This window comes from Haemorhous mexicanus, chromosome 11 (assembly GCF_027477595.1).
Source record: "Haemorhous mexicanus isolate bHaeMex1 chromosome 11, bHaeMex1.pri, whole genome shotgun sequence".
In the NCBI taxonomy this organism is placed as follows: domain Eukaryota; kingdom Metazoa; phylum Chordata; class Aves; order Passeriformes; family Fringillidae; genus Haemorhous; species Haemorhous mexicanus.
This window is the reverse complement of record NC_082351.1, coordinates 3,435,191-3,460,312: the sequence shown is the minus strand read 5'-3', so window position 1 is coordinate 3,460,312 and position 25,122 is coordinate 3,435,191. Positions and strand designations below refer to the sequence as shown.

General features: G+C 43.8%; 1 protein-coding gene across 2 annotated transcripts in view; it reads right to left on the bottom strand.

The window, feature by feature from the left end:
- Positions 1-394: 394 nt before the first annotated feature.
- The window catches only part of NUP210 (nucleoporin 210), a 48,590-nt gene continuing 23,862 nt past the window's right edge, over positions 395-25,122 (bottom strand). For both annotated transcript variants that reach the window (XM_059856067.1, XM_059856068.1), the window contains 25 exons: positions 24,869-25,042; positions 23,709-23,901; positions 23,333-23,439; positions 21,066-21,170; positions 20,838-20,939; positions 18,057-18,185; positions 17,276-17,403; positions 16,583-16,718; positions 16,211-16,273; positions 15,200-15,379; positions 13,749-13,829; positions 13,377-13,508; positions 13,033-13,191; positions 12,423-12,514; positions 11,609-11,783; positions 8,725-8,900; positions 7,558-7,775; positions 7,002-7,138; positions 6,160-6,283; positions 5,126-5,272; positions 3,499-3,749; positions 2,635-2,854; positions 2,404-2,499; positions 2,196-2,279; positions 395-1,745 (listed from right to left, as the gene is read on the bottom strand). In XM_059856067.1, coding sequence (XP_059712050.1) covers positions 1,645-1,745; positions 2,196-2,279; positions 2,404-2,499; positions 2,635-2,854; positions 3,499-3,749; positions 5,126-5,272; positions 6,160-6,283; positions 7,002-7,138; positions 7,558-7,775; positions 8,725-8,900; positions 11,609-11,783; positions 12,423-12,514; positions 13,033-13,191; positions 13,377-13,508; positions 13,749-13,829; positions 15,200-15,379; positions 16,211-16,273; positions 16,583-16,718; positions 17,276-17,403; positions 18,057-18,185; positions 20,838-20,939; positions 21,066-21,170; positions 23,333-23,439; positions 23,709-23,901; positions 24,869-25,042 — 3,510 coding nt within the window. In that variant the 3' untranslated portion in view covers positions 395-1,644. The remainder of the gene's footprint in view (positions 1,746-2,195; positions 2,280-2,403; positions 2,500-2,634; positions 2,855-3,498; positions 3,750-5,125; positions 5,273-6,159; positions 6,284-7,001; positions 7,139-7,557; positions 7,776-8,724; positions 8,901-11,608; positions 11,784-12,422; positions 12,515-13,032; positions 13,192-13,376; positions 13,509-13,748; positions 13,830-15,199; positions 15,380-16,210; positions 16,274-16,582; positions 16,719-17,275; positions 17,404-18,056; positions 18,186-20,837; positions 20,940-21,065; positions 21,171-23,332; positions 23,440-23,708; positions 23,902-24,868; positions 25,043-25,122) is intronic.

Below are 25,122 nucleotides of genomic sequence, written 5' to 3'. Positions count from 1 at the left end.
AAGAGCTTATCACAGTAGCACTGAGACATTCACAGCTCGTTGGCTTCTTCTTGAATGCAAATGGAAAAAAAAATCACATTTTCTTTTAAAACCCAAATGAGCAAAATGGGAAGTTTGAACAAACCTGGAAAATTAAGAGCTGCTTCTATAGTCATCACTGATTTCAGCAGGAATTGAAGATGCTTAGTGAAAACTGGGAGAAATCCCTGACAACAAATACTAGTTGAAAAACTGTCAAAATATTTAAAAACATTACATTGTCAACAGAAGAGAAAATTAAGATTGGAAAATCATGACTGCAAACACTAAGAGGCTGTAGGAAGTGAAGTTCAAACAACAGCCCAGTGCTAAATTCTAAACAGCCAAACCACAGAAAATTCCATCAATAGCAAAATAAAGGAATCTTTAAAAGCTTTATTTAATAATATAGATTTAAATAATATAGTCCAGTGCTGGACTCTGAACAGCCATACCACAAAAAAATTCAAAACAAAGGAGTCTTAAAAAGCTTTAATACAGATTCAAATGATTATCTACATCCAAACTGACCTTTTAAAGTAGTACTAGCACTTAAGGCACAATTTCTCCAAAGCTAGCCAGTAAGTTGAACAAGACTCAGTACAATTACATGTAACAATCCTTTTGTTTTTAACACTGTGAGAAACCAAAACTCTATGCCATGCACTGGGTTTGCATGCCATTCATCTATTTGCCTGCATAGTTCTGCACACAAAGTATTTTGCATGAAGTATTTTGTTATTTCACTTTCCTTATGGTCCTTAGGAAAGTTCAGACAGCCAGAATATTATTCACAGTTAAAACTGGGATGCTTGTTGTATGTAAACAAAACCTTTATCTGATAGCTGCAAAACCCTGTTTACAAATAAAAGTGACTGGGATGTGATTCTATCCTCAAAATAAAGGATTCCTACCAGAAGAAAGGTGCACTTAGAAGGCATATGCTTTCACATTCCCAGGTCAGAAAAGTGCTTACAGTACCAAGGAATACTGCAGTTGTACCCAAAGGAACTCACACTAAGTTCTGGGCTTCTTTTTTTTCCTTTTCTAATCGTTGTTGCAAAAAAACTTCTAAATTATTCACAGTTGTTCCAGCATTCCTCATGCTAAACCAGCATGCTGTGCTGGTGAATCCCAGTGTAAGGCTAAACATAAGAACATCACCAGTGCAATACATTCCTGAGTTTTTGGAATACAAAATAAAAACCAGTTCTCCAAAATATACAATCCTTCCAATTTTTGGCTCATATTCCACTTGTTTTTCTAATTTTTCTTTACTTAAAAAAGTTCATTGGAAAGAAATTTAATTTTTATAAAAAGTAAATAAAAAATTGTTATCGGTCTAACTTAGATATAACTTCTAGTTGCTTAAAGAGTGCAAAAGCCAGACTAGCATAAACACTGCTTTTTGTGCAGGCAGCAAAAAACAGATAAAACAAGCTTTTGAGAATGGAAGCACTGACATAAAAACAAACTCAAAGAGCCCTAAATAGTAAAAAAAATAAATAAATTAAGGACCTAGTTATATTCCAGAGCAAACCTGAACTAGATCCCAGCTGCTAAAGTTTGCCAAGGCACTGAGTTGCCCATTTCTTTTCTGGGCCACGAGGAGGAGCCGTGCTGCCCCTAGCGAGAGGCGTAGCCCGTGCTCCAGAGCGGCGCCGCGGGGCTGCTCTGCCTGCTGGAGGCCTGCGAGCTGAAGGAATGTGCAGGTGACACCATGGAACCTGAAACACGGGAAGGAGAACACAACAATCAGGCTCGGGAATGCTGGGAAAAGGAACAAACAACTGCTCTTGATCATCTGCTGAACACTGGCATTGAACCTGATGGCCCATCCCAAGTGAAATCGTCCCCATAGCTCAGTGCCTCCTGAAAAGGTATCCTGCAAGTATCAAAAGCTTGTGGGTCTTCCTGTTCAGGACTAAAGTCTGAGGGGAGTTCAACACATCTCCCCCCAGCAGGTGACATTCACTCGAATTTGCTGTATTTTATCTGAAGCACCAGGCACTCGTGTTTACAACCAGGCCTGCAGCTCACTGTAACTTAAATACATCTGTAAGAATGTGAATTATTTTTCATTGCCACTCTTGATTACAGACCTTCCTACATTCAATGCCAGTGCAATTGCCAGACTAATCAATGAATTCACTTCTAACTGGGTGACAGCTGCTTACTGTTAGGGCTGTGCTGAAGACTTGTCCTTGGGTGGAACACTGGCTGATTGTGCTGTTCATTTGGTGAGAAAAATGCATGGTAGACTGCAAGACAATTGAAAAACAAACCAAAATAATCTCACATGGCAATCATTCCTTTTAGTCTTACAGGTAACACACTGTAAGAAGCTATGGAAAAAAATTCTTGGGCAATCTTTCCTTCTCTTACCTATGATCATAACAGCAGTCCCTGCTAAGAGTGCAAAAAGCGTGAAGATCATCACCTGGTAAGACTCAACAAACTGCTGGAAGAGAGTGGCTTCATCTGCAGAATTGATCAAGAGGAGGCAATATTCAGTTAAAAGGAGCATCTTCTCCAATCTGCTTAAAGAATTAACCTCATAAACATCAGAGAAGCTAAAGGTTTCTGCTGGCATATGGAGTGCAGAGCTAAACTTACATCTCATGGGTGCAGTGGTTTTGTCAGTCAGGTAGATCACTGTCACTGGGATGGTGATGGACTGGTCTGTCATGGGACTGGAGACAGTCAGAGTGGTGGACAGGGAGCCCTGGCTAGGAACTCTGGGATCAGCCAGGCTCACAGTGTACACCACATAACTGGGCAGCCCATAGAACTTCTCCTTCTCCAGCACCTTCACTGCTGGGGACTCGCATTCCACCTGCACAGGGAACATCCAACCTGGAACAGACTGCTGGGGCAGCACAGCACAGCTCCCTCTTCCAGGCCAGCTGCCAGCAATGGGGGATTCCACAGAAACCCTGAGCAATTCACCCCTCCAGAGGAGTAGGTGCACCCTTACAGTGACACCTGCAGCATTTCCCCCTGCCTACTGCCAAGGCTGCCCCCTCCCACAGGTCTGGGCCAACCCCACAGACCCTCAATGGGCTGTGTGAGCTATGGGCAGTCACTCACACAGACTTGGGCAAGACTTCCCCTGCCACAGGGGTCAAGCAGGTTTTTGCTTCCTGACCCACGAGCTGGTTCTCGTGTGCCAGGCTGTATGCCCAGGTGAGCCTGACACACCTGTACTATCCCAAAACCCAGGGCCAGGCTGGATGGGCCCCTGAGCAACCCAGTGAGTGAGTGGCATCCCACAGCAATGCATTGGAACAGGATGAGCTTTAGGGCCCCTGCCAATCCAAACCATTCTGGGATCCTGTGAAAAGTGAAAACTGAGGAAGAATCATCATTTCAAAATGAGCACTTCCAAATCATCTCAGGAGCAATCTCGACACGGTAAAGATGGCAGGGAGTGCTTTGCCTGTAACAGCTCAGAATGCTTTCAGCTGGGAGCACACTCACCTCCAGGCTATCGAGGATCTCACTGGCACCAAAGACTTTCAGCACGGAGCTCATGTCCTGGTTGCTGAGCAGCATCTCAGCCTGGTCAGCGTAGAACCAGCGGTTGAAGGGCACCTCGGTGCCCAGCTGCTGCCCGGCCCCCGCGCTGCCCCGCAGCGCCGCCGTCACCCGCAGCGCCGCCTTGCTCCTGCTCAGGTGCTTCAGCTGCTTGTCAGTGAGGCTGTGCATCCTGATGGAACATGTGTAGTGTCCTGCAGAAAGGAGACAGCTGGGGCTGCTAGCTGCTCACCTTGGAGGGTTTTTCTCCATGCACAGCGAGATTGCTGGGACATCTTCAGAGAAAAGCCAGGAAAGGTGGTAAAGCTCAACCAGCAGTGATGAGGAGTGCACAGATGGATTGGGACACTGTGGCTGTGGGGTCAAACATCACAATCCCAGCAATATAACTACAGAATTGTTCCTTGTCCCAAACTGAACATCATGAAAAAAAACACTATGCTGCTAACTTCCAGTCATATTTTATTCTAATATGCCACTGAGACTCAGTTCCACTTTGAACATAACACACTAACACTGAAAAGCTTTACTGAAAACAAGACTGAAAATCCTAGTTCATATTCTTTTCAACTAGTGTTAAAATTTTAGCCACCTACCATCACGAAGTCTGTGAAGATGTAGTTTATTTATAAAAGCTCCTTTAAAATGTATATATTCACCATGTTTCTAGTCTCTATATGGGACCAATTAATCTGTTATTAGCAGTAAAGGGAGTAAAAACCTCCCAGAGAATGGAAGATAAAGAGCATCAGTAACAAGGAGAACTTGCCAGGTGCATGTTTTCCCCTTATTTTCTTCCCCTAGCTAAGTGACAGAGGCATATGCAGGGCAGAATAGGGGTTTACACAACGGGTGCAGGGATGAATCTAACAGATAATTAATGTTCTTTAAGTAAAGCCCATGGTGGTTTGGTGCTGTTCTAAATCAAGTTACACTTTCAAAACATTAACACATTTTGTAGACTTGACAATTTTATTTCCACCTCCACAGTGTCTGGCAATTTCCCCCCCTTTTAAGACCCAGTTCATGATGTTTTGGGGGTACATTCAACTTTTGGAATACTTGTCACCTGAGTGTTCCTTTGCTTCTTTTACCTCCTACAAAAAACTCTGTAAAACATGAAGTGGGCTGCCAGTGACTTCTGGCTTTCTTTGAAAACCAACACAAGATTTTGTCACAGGCAGAAAACCCAATGAAACAAGAAGTGTCCATGTGAGCAACTCACTGAGGCCTGAGCTCCTACACAGCAAAGCCCAGAGGCTTCAGAAGGAAAGAGAGGAGGTTTATATTGGATACTAAAAAAAAAAAAACCTTCCCTGGGAGGGTGGGCAGGCCCTGGCACAGGGTGCCCAGAGCAGCTGGGGCTGCCCCTGGATCCCTGGCAGTGCCCAAGGCCATGCTGGGAGCTTGGAGCAGCCTGGGACAGTGGAAAGTGTCCCTGCCATGGCAGGGGTGGCACTGGATGGGCTTTAAGGTCCCTCCAACCCAAGCCATGATGCTGGGATTCTGTGGAATCTGCTGACCAAAGAGCTTGTGTTTGTCTGCAGCATGGCATCTTGTCACATCTTACCTGAAATTGCATCAAATCCAGGTTCGGCCACAAAAATATCCTGTGCTGGGAAGTCAAAGGCATCACTGTTGAAATCAAGATGGCAACTGATAATGGACTGGGGCTGTAACTCAGCAATGGCTTCAGTCTGAGCAGGTGAACACTCCCCTAGGAGGAAGGAAACAATTCATCTCTAATTAATTACAAATTGTAACTCATTAAGTTAAATTAATTAAAAGCAAAGTCATGACTTGCAGCATTGGGTTATTCCACCACCTTCTGAAATAGTTTCACAAGGTTAAGAGGATCTTAAAATCACTGGAAATCACAGACAGCTGCCCTTGCTCAGGGTCTAATCCCAAAGAGACAGCAATGAAAATTTTATATGTTGTGGGGTTTTCTTGACAGGAGTATTTTATTTACAGGAAAGAATAAGCTGCAGAGAATTTTCTGCTCAGATGTCTCTTGAATAACTTATATGATCCTGGGAGCCTCGAGTTAGATTTTAGTATCTGGTGAGATGATTTTTTGGTAGGCTAATAATTTACACATGGCAAAAGAAAATACTATTGGAAGAAGTGCTAATTGTTAAGCTAGAAGCTAAAAGGATCTATAATCACAAAAAATGCAGCATATTAAATAGAGGACACAATATGATGCTTAATCTTTGTATTGATTCTAACTGGTGATAAGTTCTGTAAAGATTTAAGGATGGTAACTAAGTAAGAAAATGTAACAACACCAAAAAGGCAATTGCAATTAAACATATAAGCAATTAGCTGATTGCCCATTAACTGTTGTTTCTATGATCAGAAATGGTACTTCTATTGAAATCTACTGGTTTTGTTAGTTGTGAAATATTAACAGTGCTCCAGAACACCTTCCAAATTCTGTCCCATGGCTCCTAGAGCTCCTGGGACTCCAGAAAGGCATTTGAGGTTACTGGGGATCTTGTTACCCTTAAACAACAAACAAAAACCCTGTAACACAAACCAAAGCATCATGAATCCATAAACACACAATCAACCATCAGCATAAATATTTTTTAATCATACCTTTCAAATTTTTGTTTGTTTCCCCAATTGAAACTATGACTTTTGAGACTGCCGCTCCCTGCAAGCTTGCCTGCATGCCACTGACATGCATTGCTGTGGTCCTCTGAGGTGCATTAATCAAGATCTGAAGAAAGGATGAAGCACATTGTTACCAAAAAACTGTTTCAACAAATAAAAATTAAGGCAAAACCACAAACTGCATTGGTTGTGAAAGACTCCACTAGGTGATGTTTTTCTTTGTAATCCCACATTTCTCTAATATTAGAAACTGTCTTTCCAAGCAATTTAAACTAGCAAAAACATTTTGTCTTCCTACTCAACCCCCAGAAGTTAATATGCAAAAAGCTCTCTGTCTAAATTTAATTTAAAAAGAATGTCTAGTGCTTATGCTGGCTGATGCAGTGCATTGTGTCAACAGTACGACTGCATAGCAGATAAACAAAATAATTTAATGGAGTACTTCTGATCCGTGATGCATGGCACAACACTAGAGCAAGTTATTGCTGGCATCTCATCCTGCAGTGAAGCTTCATTCATAACAGCAGCCATAGTCAAAAATTGGTTAGCACCTGGAAACAACTTAGCCAACAAAGGAATCAAAATGTTCAATATAAGAACAGTAAAGGTGAAAAATCAAAATGGCTATGCTACATTTTCCTCCTTAGCACAGATGTTTAAAAAAAACATGATGTTTTTGGACACATACCAAATACTTCCCAACCCTCTGCATTTCTAGAACAACATTTCTAAATATTTATAACAAAATAAAATTCCACAGAATGCAGTTTGGTGAGGATCACCCCAACTAAACCAATCTCAGCAGGAACAGAAGAGTGCCTCACCTCTCTGTAGGTTTTCAGTAACCCAGGGATCTCATAGTAGACAGTGACCACCCCAGAGTCCCTTGCCAGGGCCACGCCAGTCTTGGGGTCCACAAGAAGTAGAGCACTTGAGGAGGAGCTCCACACACCTGGCAGGCCTGGAAAACACCACAGGGACACTGCTCACTCCCTGCTGCCAACTGCAGCATTTCCTGGGCACTGGTGTCTTAGAGTGCCACTGCCCAGCAGTTACTGTGGCACAAGCCCATTAATACAAACCATCAAACAGAGTGAGTGAAGGCAGGCCTGACTCTGCAGGAGTCCCACAGAGCCAAGCCTATCCAGCCAATGGAACAGAAATGTCTGAAGTGCGATGATGCTCAGGAATTCAATACAAGGGATCTACTGCACGGTGCAATTACAATTAGAGGAGTTAATCAAACCTATTTTTATCATTAACAAGAACAGTGACATTTGATTCTGATTCTGAACAAGCATGGTAAATTATGCATTTAGTTTTGCTGAGCCTGGTGTCCCGTGGAATAGCTGCTAACCCACACAGCTGGAGGCCACTCACCTTCCTGGGCTGTCAGCAAGGTCCTGAGGCACAGGACATCCCCCACCACCACGTCTGGGAGCTCCGGGAAGATGGCATGCTGCACAGGCAGGGGGATGTAGTCTGCAGAGCCACTGTGCTCTGCATCCCACACCCTGAGCAGGGTCAGCCCCACGTTCACAGTCCTGACCACAAAGGTGTTGTTGGCAGCTCCCTTGGCGATCTGTACAAAGTCATCTCTGCACACAAACACAAGTGCTGCTGCATCAGGGAAGGCTTGGCAATGGCTCTCTCCAGCAGGAGAGCTATCAAACTCTTCAGCTGGCTGACTTGTTTTCAGGAACAGTCATCTGATGAAGTCCAGCAAAGTAAGGAAATTATAAAAATTATTTAGGTGCCACTGAGGCAAATTACAGTTCTCAGTTCACCACTATGCTGAGGCAATACCAAGATCATAATTACTTCTTAATTATGACAATTGTAGAGCTTTAGAATGATATCATCTGTCTCTTTTCCCTTTTCTCAAAGGAGTTAGGAAGTTAAGAAATTTGAACACCAATATGCAACTTCCCAGACACTGAATGGCCACTGGATGGCCAGCTCTGGTGCCCACCCAAATTCAGCAAGGCACTCTGCCAAAAACAAACCGTGTTTCAGTAACAGCATTAGTGGTACTTCACTGAAGACCACAGCAGGCAGCTCACAACATTTATTCTGTGTGGCAGAGACCAAAGGCCTTTTGAGGCTTGTCCCTGCTGTGGGAAGGCTGCACAAGCCTATCTGAGGAGACAGCCCCTGATCCAGAACGTTCCCTACCTTACATAAGCCCTCAGTGCGTCAGTGGAACATAGCAGTGGGAGAGACAGATGCTGATGGATCAGTTGTTTCTCTGGGCCACTGCTGCATGCAGGGGGATGATTCAGAGTCACTCAGAGCAGAGCACGGCTCCTGCAGGCCCCGCTGAGACCATGCTTATTATCTGGGCAGCTTTCCATGGCTGGGAATATCAATTGCTAACTGCAAGTCTCCTTCCTGCCGCTGCCTCTGAAGGCCACAGAGACAAATCCCTTGCCTTGCTAATCCCAGCCCAAGCTGCATGCTCACTTGGTATCTCTGGAACCATCTTTGTTCTGTGTGTGTCTGGCCTTTTTTTGCTCTGTGTAATTACCACCCGTGATAGACACCCACCTGTTGGTGGCAAAGTTGAGCACAGCATTGTGTGCATGGAAAGTATCTCCAGAGTTGTCATGGAAATGGACTGTAAATGTCAGTGTCACACCCAGGGGCAGGGCCTGCAGAGCCTCTCTGTTCTGGGTCAGCAAAACGGGCCTCATGGAGAGCCTGAGGTAGGAGATGGGGCAGACCTGGAAAAACATCAGCAGTGAGAAAGAAAGTTAAATTGCTTTTCATAGTGCCCCTATAAAATAATCTAAAAGAGTTCTTTTTTATAAATATCCAGAGCTGCCTTTATGAGCCATTTGCATTTAGCCACATGCCAGGACTAACATGTGCAGCTGTTGTTATCACTATCTCCATTTCACAGGTTGAAAGGGGTCTCAGACTCTGTCTAGTCCAGTCCCCCACTCCAGCTGGGTTCCCCAGGGCCAGCTGGCCAGGACCATGTGCAGGCAGCTCCTGGGCATCTTGGATGGAGATTGCACAGCCTCCTGCACTGTGTGCTCAACAGCCACACCAGTAAAAAGTGCTGTCTCATGTTCAGACTGCGTTTCCTGTGTGTTCCCCTTGCCCTGTCATGGGTGAGAAAAGCCTGGTTCTGTCTGCTTCGTACCCTCACAGCTGATATTTCTTAGCCCTTTTCTCCTAGTACCACTGGGAACTGAAACTAGCAATAATCATACAGAAACATACATCACACACAGACTTCAGAGAACACATTACTATCCTTTCAACTCAAACTGTTAAGATTCCCTTGATATGCAAGAGAAGAAGTGACCCCATGACCTCTCTCCTACTAATTCCTGAAAGAAAAGGTGCAATTCATTGCCCGGGTATTAGAAGGGTAACTCACAATGTATGAATAAGGGGATGGAATAGTCACTGTTGCCCAGCTCCCCTGCAGCAGCTGAGAAAGCCAAGCTGTTCCAGGCAGAGCTGGCAGCTGACAAACCCTGGGGGCTCAGCAGGCTGAGCTTGCTTCCCCCAGTGCCCCTCCTCAGCCAAGAGAGAAGTTGGGAACTGCTCTGAACTCCTCAGGAGAGCTTGCTCCATTAACCATATGTGCATATCCCCACATTTCTGCAGTAACACTCCAGTCAAAAAAGCTTTTCTGAAGACAAAGACTTGACAACCTAATCTTCTGGCTTTTAAATAGCATATTACTATTCTTTATTAACTTACCTAGGTTAATGAGCAAAATTACCCAACAAAAATAATTATATCTGCTCTTTGTTACAGCTGTTGGAAAATAAATAATAGATGGGCAGAGGCTAAACTCAAATATACTGAGAAAACTATTTTAAAAGAAGGCCTCAAGCTTATCTTGTTGAAAAATCCCTTTATTTTCCTGACCTAAGAGGCTCAGCCAAAACGTAAAACTCTGCAATCTGAAAATGTACATGTCAGAACTTAAAAAGGAAAGGACAAATTTGGCCTCAAGCAAAATACATCTTTGGTGAATCCAAAAAAAAAAAAGAAAAAAAAAAGAAAAAAAAAAAGTGGCTATAAACGTCAGTATATCCCACTGTCTGCTCCACAGGCTGGCTTCATCACTTAAAATCTCTGTGCATACAGATCTCTGCCCAACAAGCTGTGGTTACAAGCCAACAAAAACCCCATTTCCCTGACAGATTATCAAGCTTGCTGTACTTTAAAATCTCAGCAACTATCCCACAAGGGACAACTGCTAAATTTAATGCTGATGAAAACAGCCTTTTACTGTTAAAGCATCTCAGGTCTTGATGTATTTTTTTTTTAATTCAAGAAGAAATAAAATAAAATACTGAGTACAGCAGGTCCAGGCAAGTGCTGAGCTTGGTCCCAGGCTAAGCTCACTGTCACTCCTTCTTCCCCCAGCCTCCCTGGCTTATGTAAGAGCCCTTCTCTGAGCCAAGTTCAAGGTCTCAGTGTTAAGTGATGCTGCAGCAGCAGTTTGGTTCTTAATTGTGTACACTTGTACACAGACAATACCAGACCTTATGAAAGAAGGACAAAGTGAAGGAGAGAGCTTTGCCTTGGAATGACACAATAGATTCAAGCTCATCTCCAGCTCTGTCAAAGTTCTCTGACATGACCTTTGGCAGAACCTCTCAAGCTCTCTCAGCTCTTCAGCCATACCTCATGAAGTTAAAAGTATCATTTCCATCAAGGCACTACAGTTGTAGTAAGTACAGGAAAACAAATGAGCTGTACAAGGTGCTGAACTGAGATGGGTTCTACTACAGAGAGCTTTGTATCACCATCCTGTGTACAGGACAAACTCACAGAGGGGGATCTGACTTCAGTCCCACTGGGTGCTGACTAAATGGCATTTGAGGCACCCCAAACTCATCAGACATCTTTCACTTGCCAAAGGGAAGAAACAAGGTCATCAGTTACAGAGCTGGAGAATTCACTGCCACCACCTCGCAGCAGGGGTGGCTTTAGTGACACTGGGCCCCATTTCTTGTTTCATTCCTCACCCAGGAGGACAGAGCCACACCCTGTCCTACAGGCAAAATTGAACATCATGGGAAATACCAAAATCCTAATTAAAAAAATTCACCAAGCCCCTTCACAGTGATTACAGGAGTTAGAAATAACTTAAAGCACTCAATTGTACATTTTTCTCCTTTAGCTGGGACAGAGGGAAGATGCTGACAGTAGAAAGGGATAGGAAGGAGGCAGGGAAGCAGTGGTTCATGCTGCCAGATGCAGGAAGTTCTTGGCTCAAGGATTGTTTGAACAGAGATGATGGGCTTTCATTCCCTGGTGTCCCACGGTTCAAAGCTCAGAGCTGTTAATTCCTGCACTGCTCATTTTTCACAAGTGAAGTTCAAGAAGTGCAGCCAGCAATCCCTGTTGCAGCAGTGAAGATGTACTTGAGGAAACTGCAAAGGAAGGGAGCTGACAGTACCTTCACAGCAGCTGTGATGGTCTGGTTGATGCCAAACAACTCCTGTGAAACCACTTCAATGGTTGAGGATCCGATCACGGAGCCAGAGACAAGGAATCCTCTCTCATCGATTTTCACCACAGGGACTTTGTCTGGCCCATCCAGGACACGGTAACTCAGGGAGGCCACTCGGTCCCTGAAGCAAAACAGAAAGTAAGGAACCCCTTAAATGTGTAAAACCATATTTAGGGTCTCTTCAATACAAAACATTCTGTGATTCCATGAAATTATGGGTTCCATCCCCCTAAAATGTAAATGCTTCTAAAGCTTTGCCCTCAGTGTGTGTCCTACTGTCTCTATCTGACCATTATTATGCTGGGAAAACTACATTTCAAGCCTGGTATGAGTCTAAAATGTCAGTCTTTGAAAACAGATTATGTAAAAAGAATTTCTCATTTGGAAATGACATTTTAATCTGAAAATCCAGCCATAACCTCTGTGTGCAAAATACACAGAATTATATTCCACAAAGCCTCAATCACGCATCAAAACCTCTAGAGGAAGCAGGCAGCAGGATACTGCTTTAACTGGCTCAGCTGCTTTTAAAAAAAGGATCTGAAAGTTCCCAATATTGAATGAATTTTCCAGCTACAATCTAATACAAGATTTGACAAAGCCCGAGAGAACAGTAAGATATCATGAACCAGCAGGTAAGTTGTGTATTAAATGGATGAACAGTGCTACTGAGAGACTGAAACAGCTCCCTTAAACCCAACTGCCCTGCAGTTTGGATACAGGGGTGACACAAGCCACAGTATGGAAACTGAGCACTGACCTGTTGGTCAGAAGTTTAATAAAGGAATTTGGTGACATGCGGATCTGCTCTGCTTCTGCCTCTGGAGTGATGAGATGAAGTTTTTCAAACACCTAGAAAGTAAGAGGCATTTTGGCCCAATGTTGAGTGCAGACAGAAATTTACTTTATTTATTTCATCTTCAAAACAAACAAACATGAACAGAGCTGTAATTCTTTTTCTTATCTTGTATAATATATATGGTAAAATAAGACAACTGAACATGAATATTTGAGAATAGGAGAGCCAGTATCGTCTACAAGTTATTCTGAGAGTATTTATTTCCAGGGCTATGGCTAAACTGGCTTGTAGTACGTTCAGGAATTTTCTTCAGCATGAAAACAGAAGACTTCTCAAGGGAAAAGGTGTTGGGAACCCCATATTCACCTGAGTTACTTTAGACCCCCTGCCCCCATGAGCCCATGAACTGAATGAGCTCCAATGAGGAACATTATACAAACAAGAGTAAGGGCTCAAAGATAAACCAAAGCTGGAGCTACTCCTGCATTTCAAATTCCTGATTTCAAAGACAGACTTCAGTCCAGTTCTGAAAGAGATACTTCAACATGAACCGTGTAGAAAATCATCCTACCTGAATCTGGATTTCATCAGACAGTTCTCTTGCCATGTTGTGGAACTGGTTGGCTGCAGCATCGAGGACCTTCACTACAACTTTCAGGCCTGTTCTTCCCTTTACTCTGCCATAAACATCCACTGCAAAGTTGTAGTTTGCAGGAAGCTGAAAAGCAGCCTTGGACAGGAGAAAGGGATTAAAGTTGGACTCATGGAAAGCCCAGACATTGGCACCGAGGTGCTGACAACTGATCCTGGATTTTGAGGCAGTGGAGGCTGCAGTATTCCCTGCATTGCCCTGATGTGGCCGTTTCCTTTTCCCAAGCTGCACACACATGCACTACACACACACACACACTTTACCTCACTGTGCCTTGTCCTGACATCCAGAGTGTCCCTCTTGGTGACAGACCAGTGGAATGTTAACCCTGGCACAGCATTGCCAAAGGAGAAAGGAGTCTGAGTGCTGGTGATGCCCATGACATACACTGGCATCTGGAAAGAGAGAAACCAGCCTGCTTAGGTAATGCCAGCATGCAAACCAAACACCTGCCCATAGGAAAGAGAATCAAACTTAAAATTTAAGTTTGATCACTGATCAAGGGATGGGGTCTCTTACGAAGAAAATGGTTCCTGCCAGAGCTGCAGTGCTGTCACCAGATGATGTGACAGCAATGAGCACAAGCTACAGGTCCAGCATGTGAAGGGACAAAAGACAATCCCAAACCAGCTCACCTGAGTACCAGCTTTCATTCGTGTGATGGGTGCCCGAATTCTCACAGCTGTCAGCTGTACCACCTCAACTTCCACCTTGTCCTGGGAAGGAGGAAGGGAAGACTCTCTAAGCACTTGTCAAACAGAAACCAGATTTCACTTTCAGGCTCTATAAGCCACTGTTTTGCTGTTATCTAATGACTGTTGCTGTGTGATTAGCATGACTTGTCAGAGGAAATACAGACAGACAAATTCAGTAGGACTGTAAAAAACTAAAAAGGATTAAATTTTGATTGATAAGCATATAAATGAATTGAAAAAAACTAATCCCCTAAATTGAAAAAAACCAATCTGCTCAAAATTACTGATGACATGAATGTTTTTGCTGTGAGAGACAGCAGCAGACAAGATCACAGGGGGCCCCAGCAGAAGACAGATGAAGAAACCCAGGGGTAAAGGAAGATATGGAAAGGAGTTAGAATGAAATGAGGATTGTAGAGCACTAAATGGGACAACTGAGAATAAAAGGATGATGTTTGACTCTGATATCTCCTCTTCACATATCCAGGTATTCCTGATAGATTTTATTCCTGCTATATACTGGGGAGGAAAGGTCAGATCTGGACCTCACTGGGCAGCAGATTGACTTTTCAAGTTCACTTTGCCTCCTGTCACACCATCAGGGCAGACTGCTGCTCATACATTAAAAAGCAGAGATTTCTAGATATTTTTTAAAAAACTTACTTTGTGTCTTCCTGGACTGTGCTGACACCTTTCAAGCAGCAGAGCTTTGTGGGTCACAGCAGCTGTACTGCCCTGAGCTCAAAGGAAGAAGTCATAAGATCTGCCCAAGTTCTCTGAGTCTCATGCAAGTCCCAGGGACTTGTGCTCCCTTGCAGACCCGCCCACCTCTCTCACACTCAGCTGCAGGAAAATCTAAGGACACAGACTCTGAGGGAATATCAGGGATTCACTGCTTGCACTTCACAGATGGGTTCAGACCACAACAAGGGGTGTGACAGTGTTCTATACAGGCTGCTGCAGCTTAGGAGACAATGTGTGTTTTTTTCAGCAACAGCTGCCTTCTGGATCCTCCTGACCTAAGACGGGATGCAGACAAGGACAACCTTCTGCTGTGCTGGAAAGGCTTCTTTAGATGGGCTTTTCTAGATGCACCAATCCTGAACCTAACCAACCCTGAAGATACCAGACTAGTCAAAAAGCCCCCCTGGTTATCTGTGAGAGTCTGGTTTAAGGCACAGCAAGATTTACCTACCTGTTCAAAGTACCACCTGTGCCAATACCTGTGTGAGTTCACAGGCCAGGGAGAAGGAATGAGTTTGCATCTTCAGGAAACCAGAGAAGTGCACGAGGTAACACTGCTCATGCAGAAAGACTCTGTGCCCCCTTTCAGAGCCAAAGCCATGAGTCAGAGAGCCCCTGTCAGCCCCCAAGAGCACCACAAACATTACCTGGGACACGGCCACAAGCTTCTCTGTCTCAGCATCAACAGCCTGCAGCACTCCTGTCACCACCCCACTGCCAATGGCCACTGCTCTGACCAGCCCAGAGCTGTTCACTGCTGCAATGTGCTTGTTGTCAATGGAGAAAATGATGTTGGAGAGAGGCTGGGGGCCTCCCTCAGCAGTGATCTGTCAGAACAGCACAGAGAACAGCACATGAACACTTCAGACAGCTCTTCTGGTCACCATTACAGTGCACACCCTCCCTGCTCAGCACCACAGTAACTTCAGTGCTGCCTGCACCTTCCCAGGACAGCTCCAGGACCATTGCCCCGGTCCTAGCAGGATGCCAGCCTGGGAAATGTGTGAGCTGAGCACACAAGTGAGCTCTGTGCCTCACAGAGTGTCACAGGCTGATGCCACCTCCCCTCCAGAAAGTGTCAGTAAACTTTACCTCCCCTCCTCCTCAGCACCCTGGTGCAGACCTCTGCTCTGTGTTTCAGTGTGTACAACAAGCCCACTATGCCTAACTTCATGGAGCTGGCAGATTTACTCATGCTGTGCTGGTATTTAACACCAGAAAAGCTGACACTCAATTGACAAAAGCAAATACAAATCCTTTGATCCAGCAATAGAGCAAAACAGAAGCTGGCTCAAGAATGACACTGTTCTTGTTCACAGGAGTATTCATCACAGAAACACAATGGGCTGGGTTGGGAGGAACCTCAAAACTCATCTGGCTGCTCTGGGCATCCTGTGCCAAGGCCTGCCCACCCTCATAGGCACCAATTGCTTCCCAATATCCCATGTGACCCTGCCCTGCATCAGGGTTGAAGCCACTCCCCATGTCCTGTCACTCCAGGCCCTTCCCAAAGTCCCTCTCCTCCAATCCTGTCAGTCCATTCAGTATGAATGCAGATAAATGTCAAGTTGAGTATCTACTGCTGAAAATCCAGTTATGAAGATTCATTTTACAACATAAATTACAAAGTAAAGAAAATATGTAAGAAGATGCCTCACCTGAATCATGGCCCCAATAATTAGGGTCACTTTCCTTGGCAGTAGTCTAAATGGGGCAAAGACCTAAAAACAGAAATATGAATACCTGTGTTCAGGAACCTTCAGTCAGATAAATTATGCCACAAAACAGTACAAGTGTACAAGTGTACAACTGAGTCTTTAGCTGCTTAATCACAGTAAATTGAGCATGCAGAAATTTAACTCATCATCTGCAGTTAAACGACACTGAAATCTGACTGGAATCAGGTCAGCTTCCAGACAGAATGAATTTAATGGCAAATTGATTACCATACTGTAACCATAATTTATGTATTCCTCTTCCATTGTAGCACAGACTTTCTTTATGCATGCATCTTATCTGAAATTATTTACTTCAATCTGCTGTGGAGCAGAGTTGATTCTCTGTCCTCTTCTGTCAGCCACAGCTGCCACCAGGCTCGTCTGCCCAATGGTCATCCCACGCACCAGGAAAGCAGCAGTGTGCTCATCCAGAGCCTCCCTCAGGGGGCTGCAAAGAAATCCATTAAAGAGATAATAAATTACTGACTAAATTACAAATAGCAAAGCAAGGGACTCATTTAGTGCCCAGCAGTTTTACCACAAGGCTAAGTGACTCTGTCTGAAGCAAAGTTAAGGAAATTATCACATTTTTACACACAATGGCTCTTTGCAACCTGTGATTTATTGTAACATTAAATACCTGAAATGAAAATGAAACAAGTCACAGACACAATGAGTTTGAAAACATCAGATGTGCCTTCACACAGCACTCTTCACCTGACACTATTTGGCAAGTCACAGCTTCCAAGATGCACAAAGCTTCATCAGTCATCACACGGGAGGAATGCAGACTCTTTCATCAGCCAGCAATATCAAGGCTGTTAGTTCAGGCAATTTCCCTCAAAAATAATAATCTTTAACCTTTTACCACGTAATTAAGACTTCACAAAAATAAAATAAATAGAATCTCAGCCATTGTGCATTACCGTGCCTTTAACCTAATACCTTTATTCATTTTTTGCCAATTCTTACTCACAGATTAATTTCAAAAATCCATTAACTTACACAAGTGAGACAAGCTGAGATGCTGCTCTGAGACTGAGATCCATGACTGGGAAGTATTTTGCTGGAAAAGGTTTCTTTGAATCATCCAGAACTCTGACATAAGCCTTAACCGTTTTTCCAATCTCCACCTGAAACAGACACATCCAGTCATTCTGCATTCAAACCACTCCTATTTATTAGCATAAACATTTTCATTTTATTTTGTATTACACTTGTAGTAGGGTAGTGGAGACAGAGCCCCAAGGTTACACTAGCACTGGTTTTAAAGACTACTCCCTGCCAGCTAGAGTTGGTGTCAAATGAAATGAATGAACTCAGGTCCTTCAGCTGGCAAGGGCATAATTAAAACATCCAGAAATATCAACACTTATTTTGTTTAAGGCATACCCAAGCAGGCAAGAGCAATGAGCTGGACTTTTTTCTGTTCAGTTTTAAAACCTGACATATGGAAAATGACCTTGGGGCAAAACCTACTCTTAAAAGAATTGCTCACATGCACTTTAAACAGGAGGAAATGTAAATGAGTATGTTCATATAAATTATGGATTAATACTGCTGTGTAAATGCAAAAGTTGAGATTGCTGCCACACAGAACATGAACAGATACCTGATACTCTGAGACACTTATAACCTAAAGGGATAACTTTGGGAGGGAGAAACAGAGACACAGGGAGATTATAGTTGTTTCTCTGTTGTAGCATCTTGTCCATGTCTGATCTCTGTGTTCAGGACCAGCACAGGGAGTCAGGGCAGCTCCTAATGCTGCTTCCAAGGCACTGACCTTGTCAACAACTCGCACGTACAATTCCTGGATATCAGACACATGAATTTCAGCCTCAGCTGGGGCAGGGAAAGCCAGACACAGGTCATGAATCATTACAGTCACTGATCCTGGGAGCAGAGGCTGCACCTGCAATGCCAAAAGAAAACTGCATTATAGCACTTCTTTCCTGTAGTTCACAGGATAAAATTTGTATCATTTTCAGGGGAGAAGCAGTTGGATGCAGAAATCTCCAAGCTTAGGCACAGAGAATTCTTCCACCAAAATAAAAATCAAGCTGTAAAATGTATGTAAAAAGTATCATGCTACTGAGCTAGTGCAAACAGCCCCCAGGCACCAAGGGAATTAAGAGCTCTTCATCTGGAACAGTCTGACATCCTGTTACTCTCCCACCATCAGGAGAAAAAACATACAAATCATTTAGAACAAAACTCTTCTTAGTAGAGTGAAAACCAAAGTGATAAGGAAAAAAAAAAACCAAGGACAAAGATTATGCCTGTAAAGCATTGGTATTGCTTCCTGTAAGATTTGTACTCTACTGTCATTGCTTTTCATCTGAGCAGCCAAAACCTGGTGGTAGATCCTGGCAAGTAAGAGGACAACTGACAGATCAGGGGTTTCTTTAATAAAACTATTATTCCATTAATTTTAAAGAAAGAGAATGTTACACTTCTTAAGGGATAAAGAGAATAAAACAATGAAGAAAGAGACCTCTGGTCACAAACACGAGGCCTCAGAGCTAAGCACCCATCCCAAAGTCCCCTCTCCCAAGGCCAGGCACACACCCTGCTCACATCAGCTCTGCAGTTCTCGTGCAACTCCCTGACCTTGTCACAGACCTCAGGGCAATCCCAGCTGTTCTCCTCCCTTTGGCCAGGGACAGCAGTGAAGCTGGGTGTCCTGTTGTGTGCTCTGAACTCTGAACAAGGGGAGATGGCCAGGCCCCCCAGTGCAAAGGAGTTCAGTGAACTCTCAGCACTGCCCAGCAGCACCACAGGACTCAGCAGCAGAGCAGTGGGGAAAACTGACATTTTGTTCTGTGAGAGCACTACTCCAGTTCCTGCCTCAAAATAGAAAGGGATGTGAAGTTTTAATAAAGGTCAGCTTCCAGAACAGCAGCAGCTCCCAGGGAGGATGGCTAATACAGGGGCTGGGCAGATGTGGCAGGGGAGGGATCTGGAATGGAGCTCACCTGGGCTGGGAGACCAGAGAAAGCAGACAGGGAAAAGGTCAAGCACTAGAACTTTTAAAATGCTTCCTGTCTCAGCCACCTCTGCTGTTCTCCTCTCCCATTAGGTGTCCAGTGGCTCCCAGTATCCAGGGATCTTGCACTGCTGACCACTCTTCACTCCTCCCCTGCTACCACCCACCCATGCCCAGAGAAGCTGTGTCAAAACCAGAGGGAGAGGTACAGAATTCCTCCTTGGCAGCCCCATTGGAAAGTCTGGGAATCCCTGCTCCAGATCACTTGAATTTAGTTTCTCAGAAGAGTTTACTCATCCTCTGTCAACTTGGCTGCACTGGTACCTGCCATGGCAGCAGCCTGACAGAGCCTGCTGATTTCCCAGGCCCTTCTGCTGCTTCCATGGAAAAATCCAGGGCTGGAACTGGGATTTAACCCAAACACAGCACACAGGGCTAACAGACCTGCCAAATGTGTGTGGGGCTGCATTTTAAAAAAAAATGTGTTTAAAGTGGACTTTTCTCTCCTTTAACATGACAGGCAGTTAAATCTCTTCCTACACTTCACAAAGCCAATCTTGTTGTCACTTCTCCACTCCTGAATTCCAGACAAGAGCACTGAACCTACCTCATGTACATCAGTTAAACCCATCAGGGAGACCTGACTAAAAAACTATTAAGAGTTTGCACAGTGTACTATGTACAAAAAACTCCTCATCTCTTCTACTTTTTTCTCACCTCTATGCCTAGTTGAAAAAAATATTCCCACCTCACACTTATAACAGTTAGAGACAATCAAAATGTTTCACAAATTCTTTTGATAGTCTAATTTCCACCTTAGTTACTGTTATTTCACTAACTTTATCAGCATTACTTCTTAAAAGGTAAATCTGTAAATTATACATTTATAAAAAACACTCTTTAGAGCAACTTGTTTCATTTCAAGTTCTTGTCTAATGAAAGCAGCAATGCAAACACACAGTTTTACTGGTGTTCACTGCAGAATGCATTTCATATCCTGGGCCTGATGAAGTCAAGCATACCTTCACTTTAGTGGCATCTTCTAGTGGAAAAGTGCATTAGAAACTTCATATGGAGATCAGAATAAACTCTTGAATTCATTCACAAAATCGGGATGCAATACTGTGATTAAAAAATACCCTGAAACAGCACTATAGGACAGAAGAATTTGATCTACTGGCCCACAGCAAATACTCCAGTATTACTCTGGAAACCAATTCATCTTATGTGTAGCTTCTGAATAATTCTGTCATGTTACTCTTCGTGGTGTGTTTGTGAAATCACGAACAATTTACTGCAAAGTTGTAATGGGTGAAGTATTTGGAACTGGCTTTTATCTTATAAGAAAACCCAAATCCATCACAGCTGTAATGAAACAACTTCCTGTACCTGAGACTACACCTGAAAGTGCCAGTGCAAAGAGCCCCTGCCTGAGGCACAACTGTGACAGGCAAACACATCCAAAATGCAGCTGCTGCCTTCTATCCACACCTGCTGCAAAATGCCCAGGAGTGCTGAAGCTGCAGAACAATAACCTGGTTGCCAAAAAGGTGTAAAACCACAAAATACTTCACTCACCAAAGCAATGCCTTGAGTCTCCTCATGTGTCACTCTTACAATATTTGGCACACTGGTATTAATGAAAAAATATCCAGAGCCTTGTTGGATGAGAAGTTCTGCCTGCAAAACCAGAAAAGCATCCAGGATTAAGACTGTATCTTTCTAGTAAAGCTGTCTCCTCCCACACCTTCTGTAATGTGTGATGTTTTCCTCCCCGCAGGAGGAAAGCAGCAGAGAACTCCTCACCTGGATGTCAGGGTGGCTGTAGATGGAGAGCCCAGTGGGGCTCACCTTCACATCTTCCACGAGCATCAGTTCAATGGTGGCAGGCCCTGGGAGCACAGCTTCGTGCTGCAAGAACAAAGGCAGCAGTTACAGCAAAGAGGCACAGCACTGCCAGAGCCCTGTGTGTGCAGGCAGGATGTTTAAAGCAGGCAGCCAAAGCTCAGAGCACAGGCTGAAGGATGAGATGCCCTCAAGATCCAGAGGGCTCAGTCACTCATCCTGCACAGGGAAGGGCATCCTCAGGGCTGGTCTGTTCTGCACTCCTGGCCAAGGCAGAGGACAAGGGCCCAGGACGTCAGGATCAGTGAAGGATGTCTGACAAGCACAGACAGGATATTAACTCTGAGCCATGGCCTAAGTTCATACAGAATGATAAGGCAAACACAGAAAGTTTTCTAGCTCTAACTCATCTTTTCATGATTCTTCTTAGCAGGCCACCAAGGGAAATTCTTCCTTAAATCTAAGTGCATGAACACTGAACCAAATGCAGGTTTAATCACTCACTCACAACAACATTAGCTCAGAAAAGGAAAAAGGTTTCTAGAGGAAGTCACTAGTCTGTACACATTCCACCTCATTAGCAGAATTATTTCCTTGATGTAGAAAGGATGTCATCTTTCCCTAATGACATAATAGGGTGTTCCACTTAAACGTGGAACAACACTCAAGACATCTTAATATCCCATCTACTAGAGTTTTGTTTGTGTTTTTGGCTGCAAGAAAGGAGAATGGGCAGGTATGAAAGCAGAACAGAGCAGCCCATTGCTGATGGACTTGAAAAATGCAGCCAGGTCACCTCATTTGAAAACACAACTCATGAGCCCACAAAGTGCAGCAGGACTGGCATCTACAGCTACCAGAGTCCTCCCAAATTTAAACACAGAGAATAGAACTTTAGAGAACTCCAGTGTTCTCTCAATTCAAGGCAAAGTTTAGAGCATTTGCTTTACTAATTATTTCTAGAAGTAAGAAAGAATGTAATATTGGTTTAACAAAGCAGAGCACAGTGAACTACAAAACGATTGTAGAACATCAAGTATCCACATTACAGCTCAATTTTTAAGAGAAAAAAAAATAGAGACACAACCAAATAACTTCAGTAGCAAAGTAACTGTGTCTCTGCAGTAATTCTCACTGAGCTGTAGTCAAATTCTTCAGGGGAAATGCAACTACACCACACTTCCCAACAGGAGAAGAGTGGAAACCTCACAGAAAAGTCAAGAACCAAGTGGCAAAACAGATCACCTCTCAAAGAATTTACAAAGCAGATGCCACACCTGGGCCATGTTGAGAAGAACATGGCCCACAGGGTATTTCACATTACTGGTGCCCATCTGCTACCTGTTTTGCTTAAATCCTGTAACCTCTCATTGCATATTTTACTTTTTGCCTCAAGTCAGTTTTCAAGGTACTGCATCTAGCTCAAACCCATTTAAATCTTGTTTAACAAGATTAAGTAGGAATTCCAGTTAGGAAGAGGAATATTTTAAGAATCAGTTATTACACATGTCAGGTTATTCCACAGGCTGAAAACTGCCCTTATATTTAGCTTACAAAAGTGACATAAACAGAAAACTGCCATCTGTTTACACCTGCCCTCTTTGTTCATCATCACTACCTTTTACTGTTTTTCTTCCCTAGGTTGAGTATCTACACACAAAGTATTTCAAGGAGTGGCTAATGACTTGTAAAATGAGAGCCTGGGCTTATGGCTGGCATTGTACAACGGAGGAGAATCTCAGGAAAAAAAAAAGAGAGCATTAGTCAGAGCCCAGACTAACGTATGGTCCATATGAGGAATCAGTCAGCTTTTGCTTTGCTCATGCAGAACTTTCCCACCCAGATTTGCAGGGGCAATAATCCATTCGTTTTCCCCAGTGACAGCTGCACAAAGCACATGGCTGCTTTAGTGAAGGACAAGCAGCAGAGATTCACCAATTCATTAAAAAACCCTAAACTTAAACAAAACCAACTGAAATACTTTTCTGTAATGCCCTTGCTCAGATGGTTAAAAAATCCCAAGGACTTGGGCAGATCTGATATGAGTAGCAGCACCTAGTGCAGAGGAAAGCAGGAAAACCACAAACCAGTATCAAACCTCTGCAGAATGAACCAGACTCCACCAGGGAGCTGCCTCGTTTGTACAGTGCTGTGTGTGGAGGAAATAAAGCCAGCAGAACACTGGGCATTAACCACAGGGAAATGGCAACCCCCCCAGGTGCTGTTACCGGCATTTTGGCTCTGGCTGCCTTCAGGTGGGGCTGCTGGAACCCAGTGGCAGTGGCAGAGATGGCAGCAGCTCCAAACTCACGGTCAACTACCACCGTCTGTAAGCCTGGAATGCAATAAAGATGAAAAATACACTCAGTTCCTCTGGATCATTCTCATCAGGCAAGAACTTTCTCTCTCAAGACAGGCTCTAGGCACTGGACTTGGTTCCTTTTTTCTCCTCTCTTTAATAGCACACAATAAAAAATGCACATTGATGTTAAGCTGAAGTATGACTGCAGATTACAGTAACTTCTTTAATCAAGCTGAGACATTGCCAAACAGATTTAATCCTGCCCTTCAAACAATGAAATGCTCATTTCAACCCACTCATACCATGCATTTTCTTCTGACCATTGCCCTCTTCCTTCAGAGTCAGCTCCATTGGCAGCTCCAGCTCTATACGAGCAATGGCCTTATTTGTGGATTCCCACACAACACTAAGAGAGCTGAAGTTATCAAATTTCCTGCCTTGCTGATCATAGGCAGCCAAATCCAGCATTGGATTGCGGTAATTGGAAACAGGGACCTGAAAAAGAAGGAATGTTTTGAACTGAACAGATACAACAGGATTTTTTAATCATTAAAGGAAATGCATGCTGAGTTCCATGAGGTTTGTTACAACATCAATACATGAGGAATATTCATTAAAAGGAGCCATCAGTGCAAGGCACCAAGATGTGCTCCAACAGCCCTGAGATTATCTCAGCTGGTCAGAGCACAGTGCTGCTTACACCAGGTGGGTTCAAGTCCTCTATGGGCCATTTAGAGTTGGACTCCATGATCCTTGTGGGTCCCTCCCAACTCAGAGCATTCTGTGAATCTCTGAACTCTAAGGGGGGTTTTACTAGACCATGGATTTGGGGTTTTTTTTAGCCAGTGAATTATGTTTAAACAAACAAACAACTCCAAACCAACAACAACAAAACTGAACCACAGCTCAACGAAATTGTTTTTAGAATACAAACAAATTATGACAAACACTGCTGTTTGTTATAGCTCAAAATTCTGATGTTGCTCTGGTGAAATGCATTAGCAACAGCAGTGCACCAAGGTAGGCTGACACATAATGGAGCCAGAAAAGCAGGTGAGCTCTGAGGTGGCTAATAATACACAAAAATCTCCTTCTCCTCTTGTTATTACATAGAAGCTCTTTAAAATGATTCATTTCAGGGAAGGAGGATGACTTTTACATTTGCCTGGGAATATTAACATGACAAAATGTGGTTTACTCAGCAGCCAACATGTGACAACATCCATTAGGAATCAAAACAGAACAGCAAAGTTCTTTATGCCTGATAATGTACACATATCCATTGTCCACTTACTGCAGGACCCTCCCAGCCTGCTGTGTGCAGGAGCTCCCAAGGGCACCAGTGTGGCCACAGCTCTCTTGCAGCAGCTCAGATGTTTTATTTCACACATGGAGCTCCAAACACTGATTTTTCAGCTGTAAGAACACTTTACTTTCCTCTCCTGCCACTTCCCAGACTTACCACTTGCTTGTTCTGCTGGAGCAAAGGGCAGGAGAGATCCAGCTGAGGGCTGCCGTAAACAGGAACCAAAGTCAGCCGGGAAGGGACAGCACAGACAAACTTCACCACAGCAGGCTCAACCACTGGGAAAGGGTTGGTGACTGTGGGGCTGTTCCCAACTGTTAAGGTAATAACCTGAAAACAGCAAATGAGGAAAGAGTTGAGTTCAGGCATGCTGTATTTCCACAGGTCTCAGTTACACTGTGATATCAGAA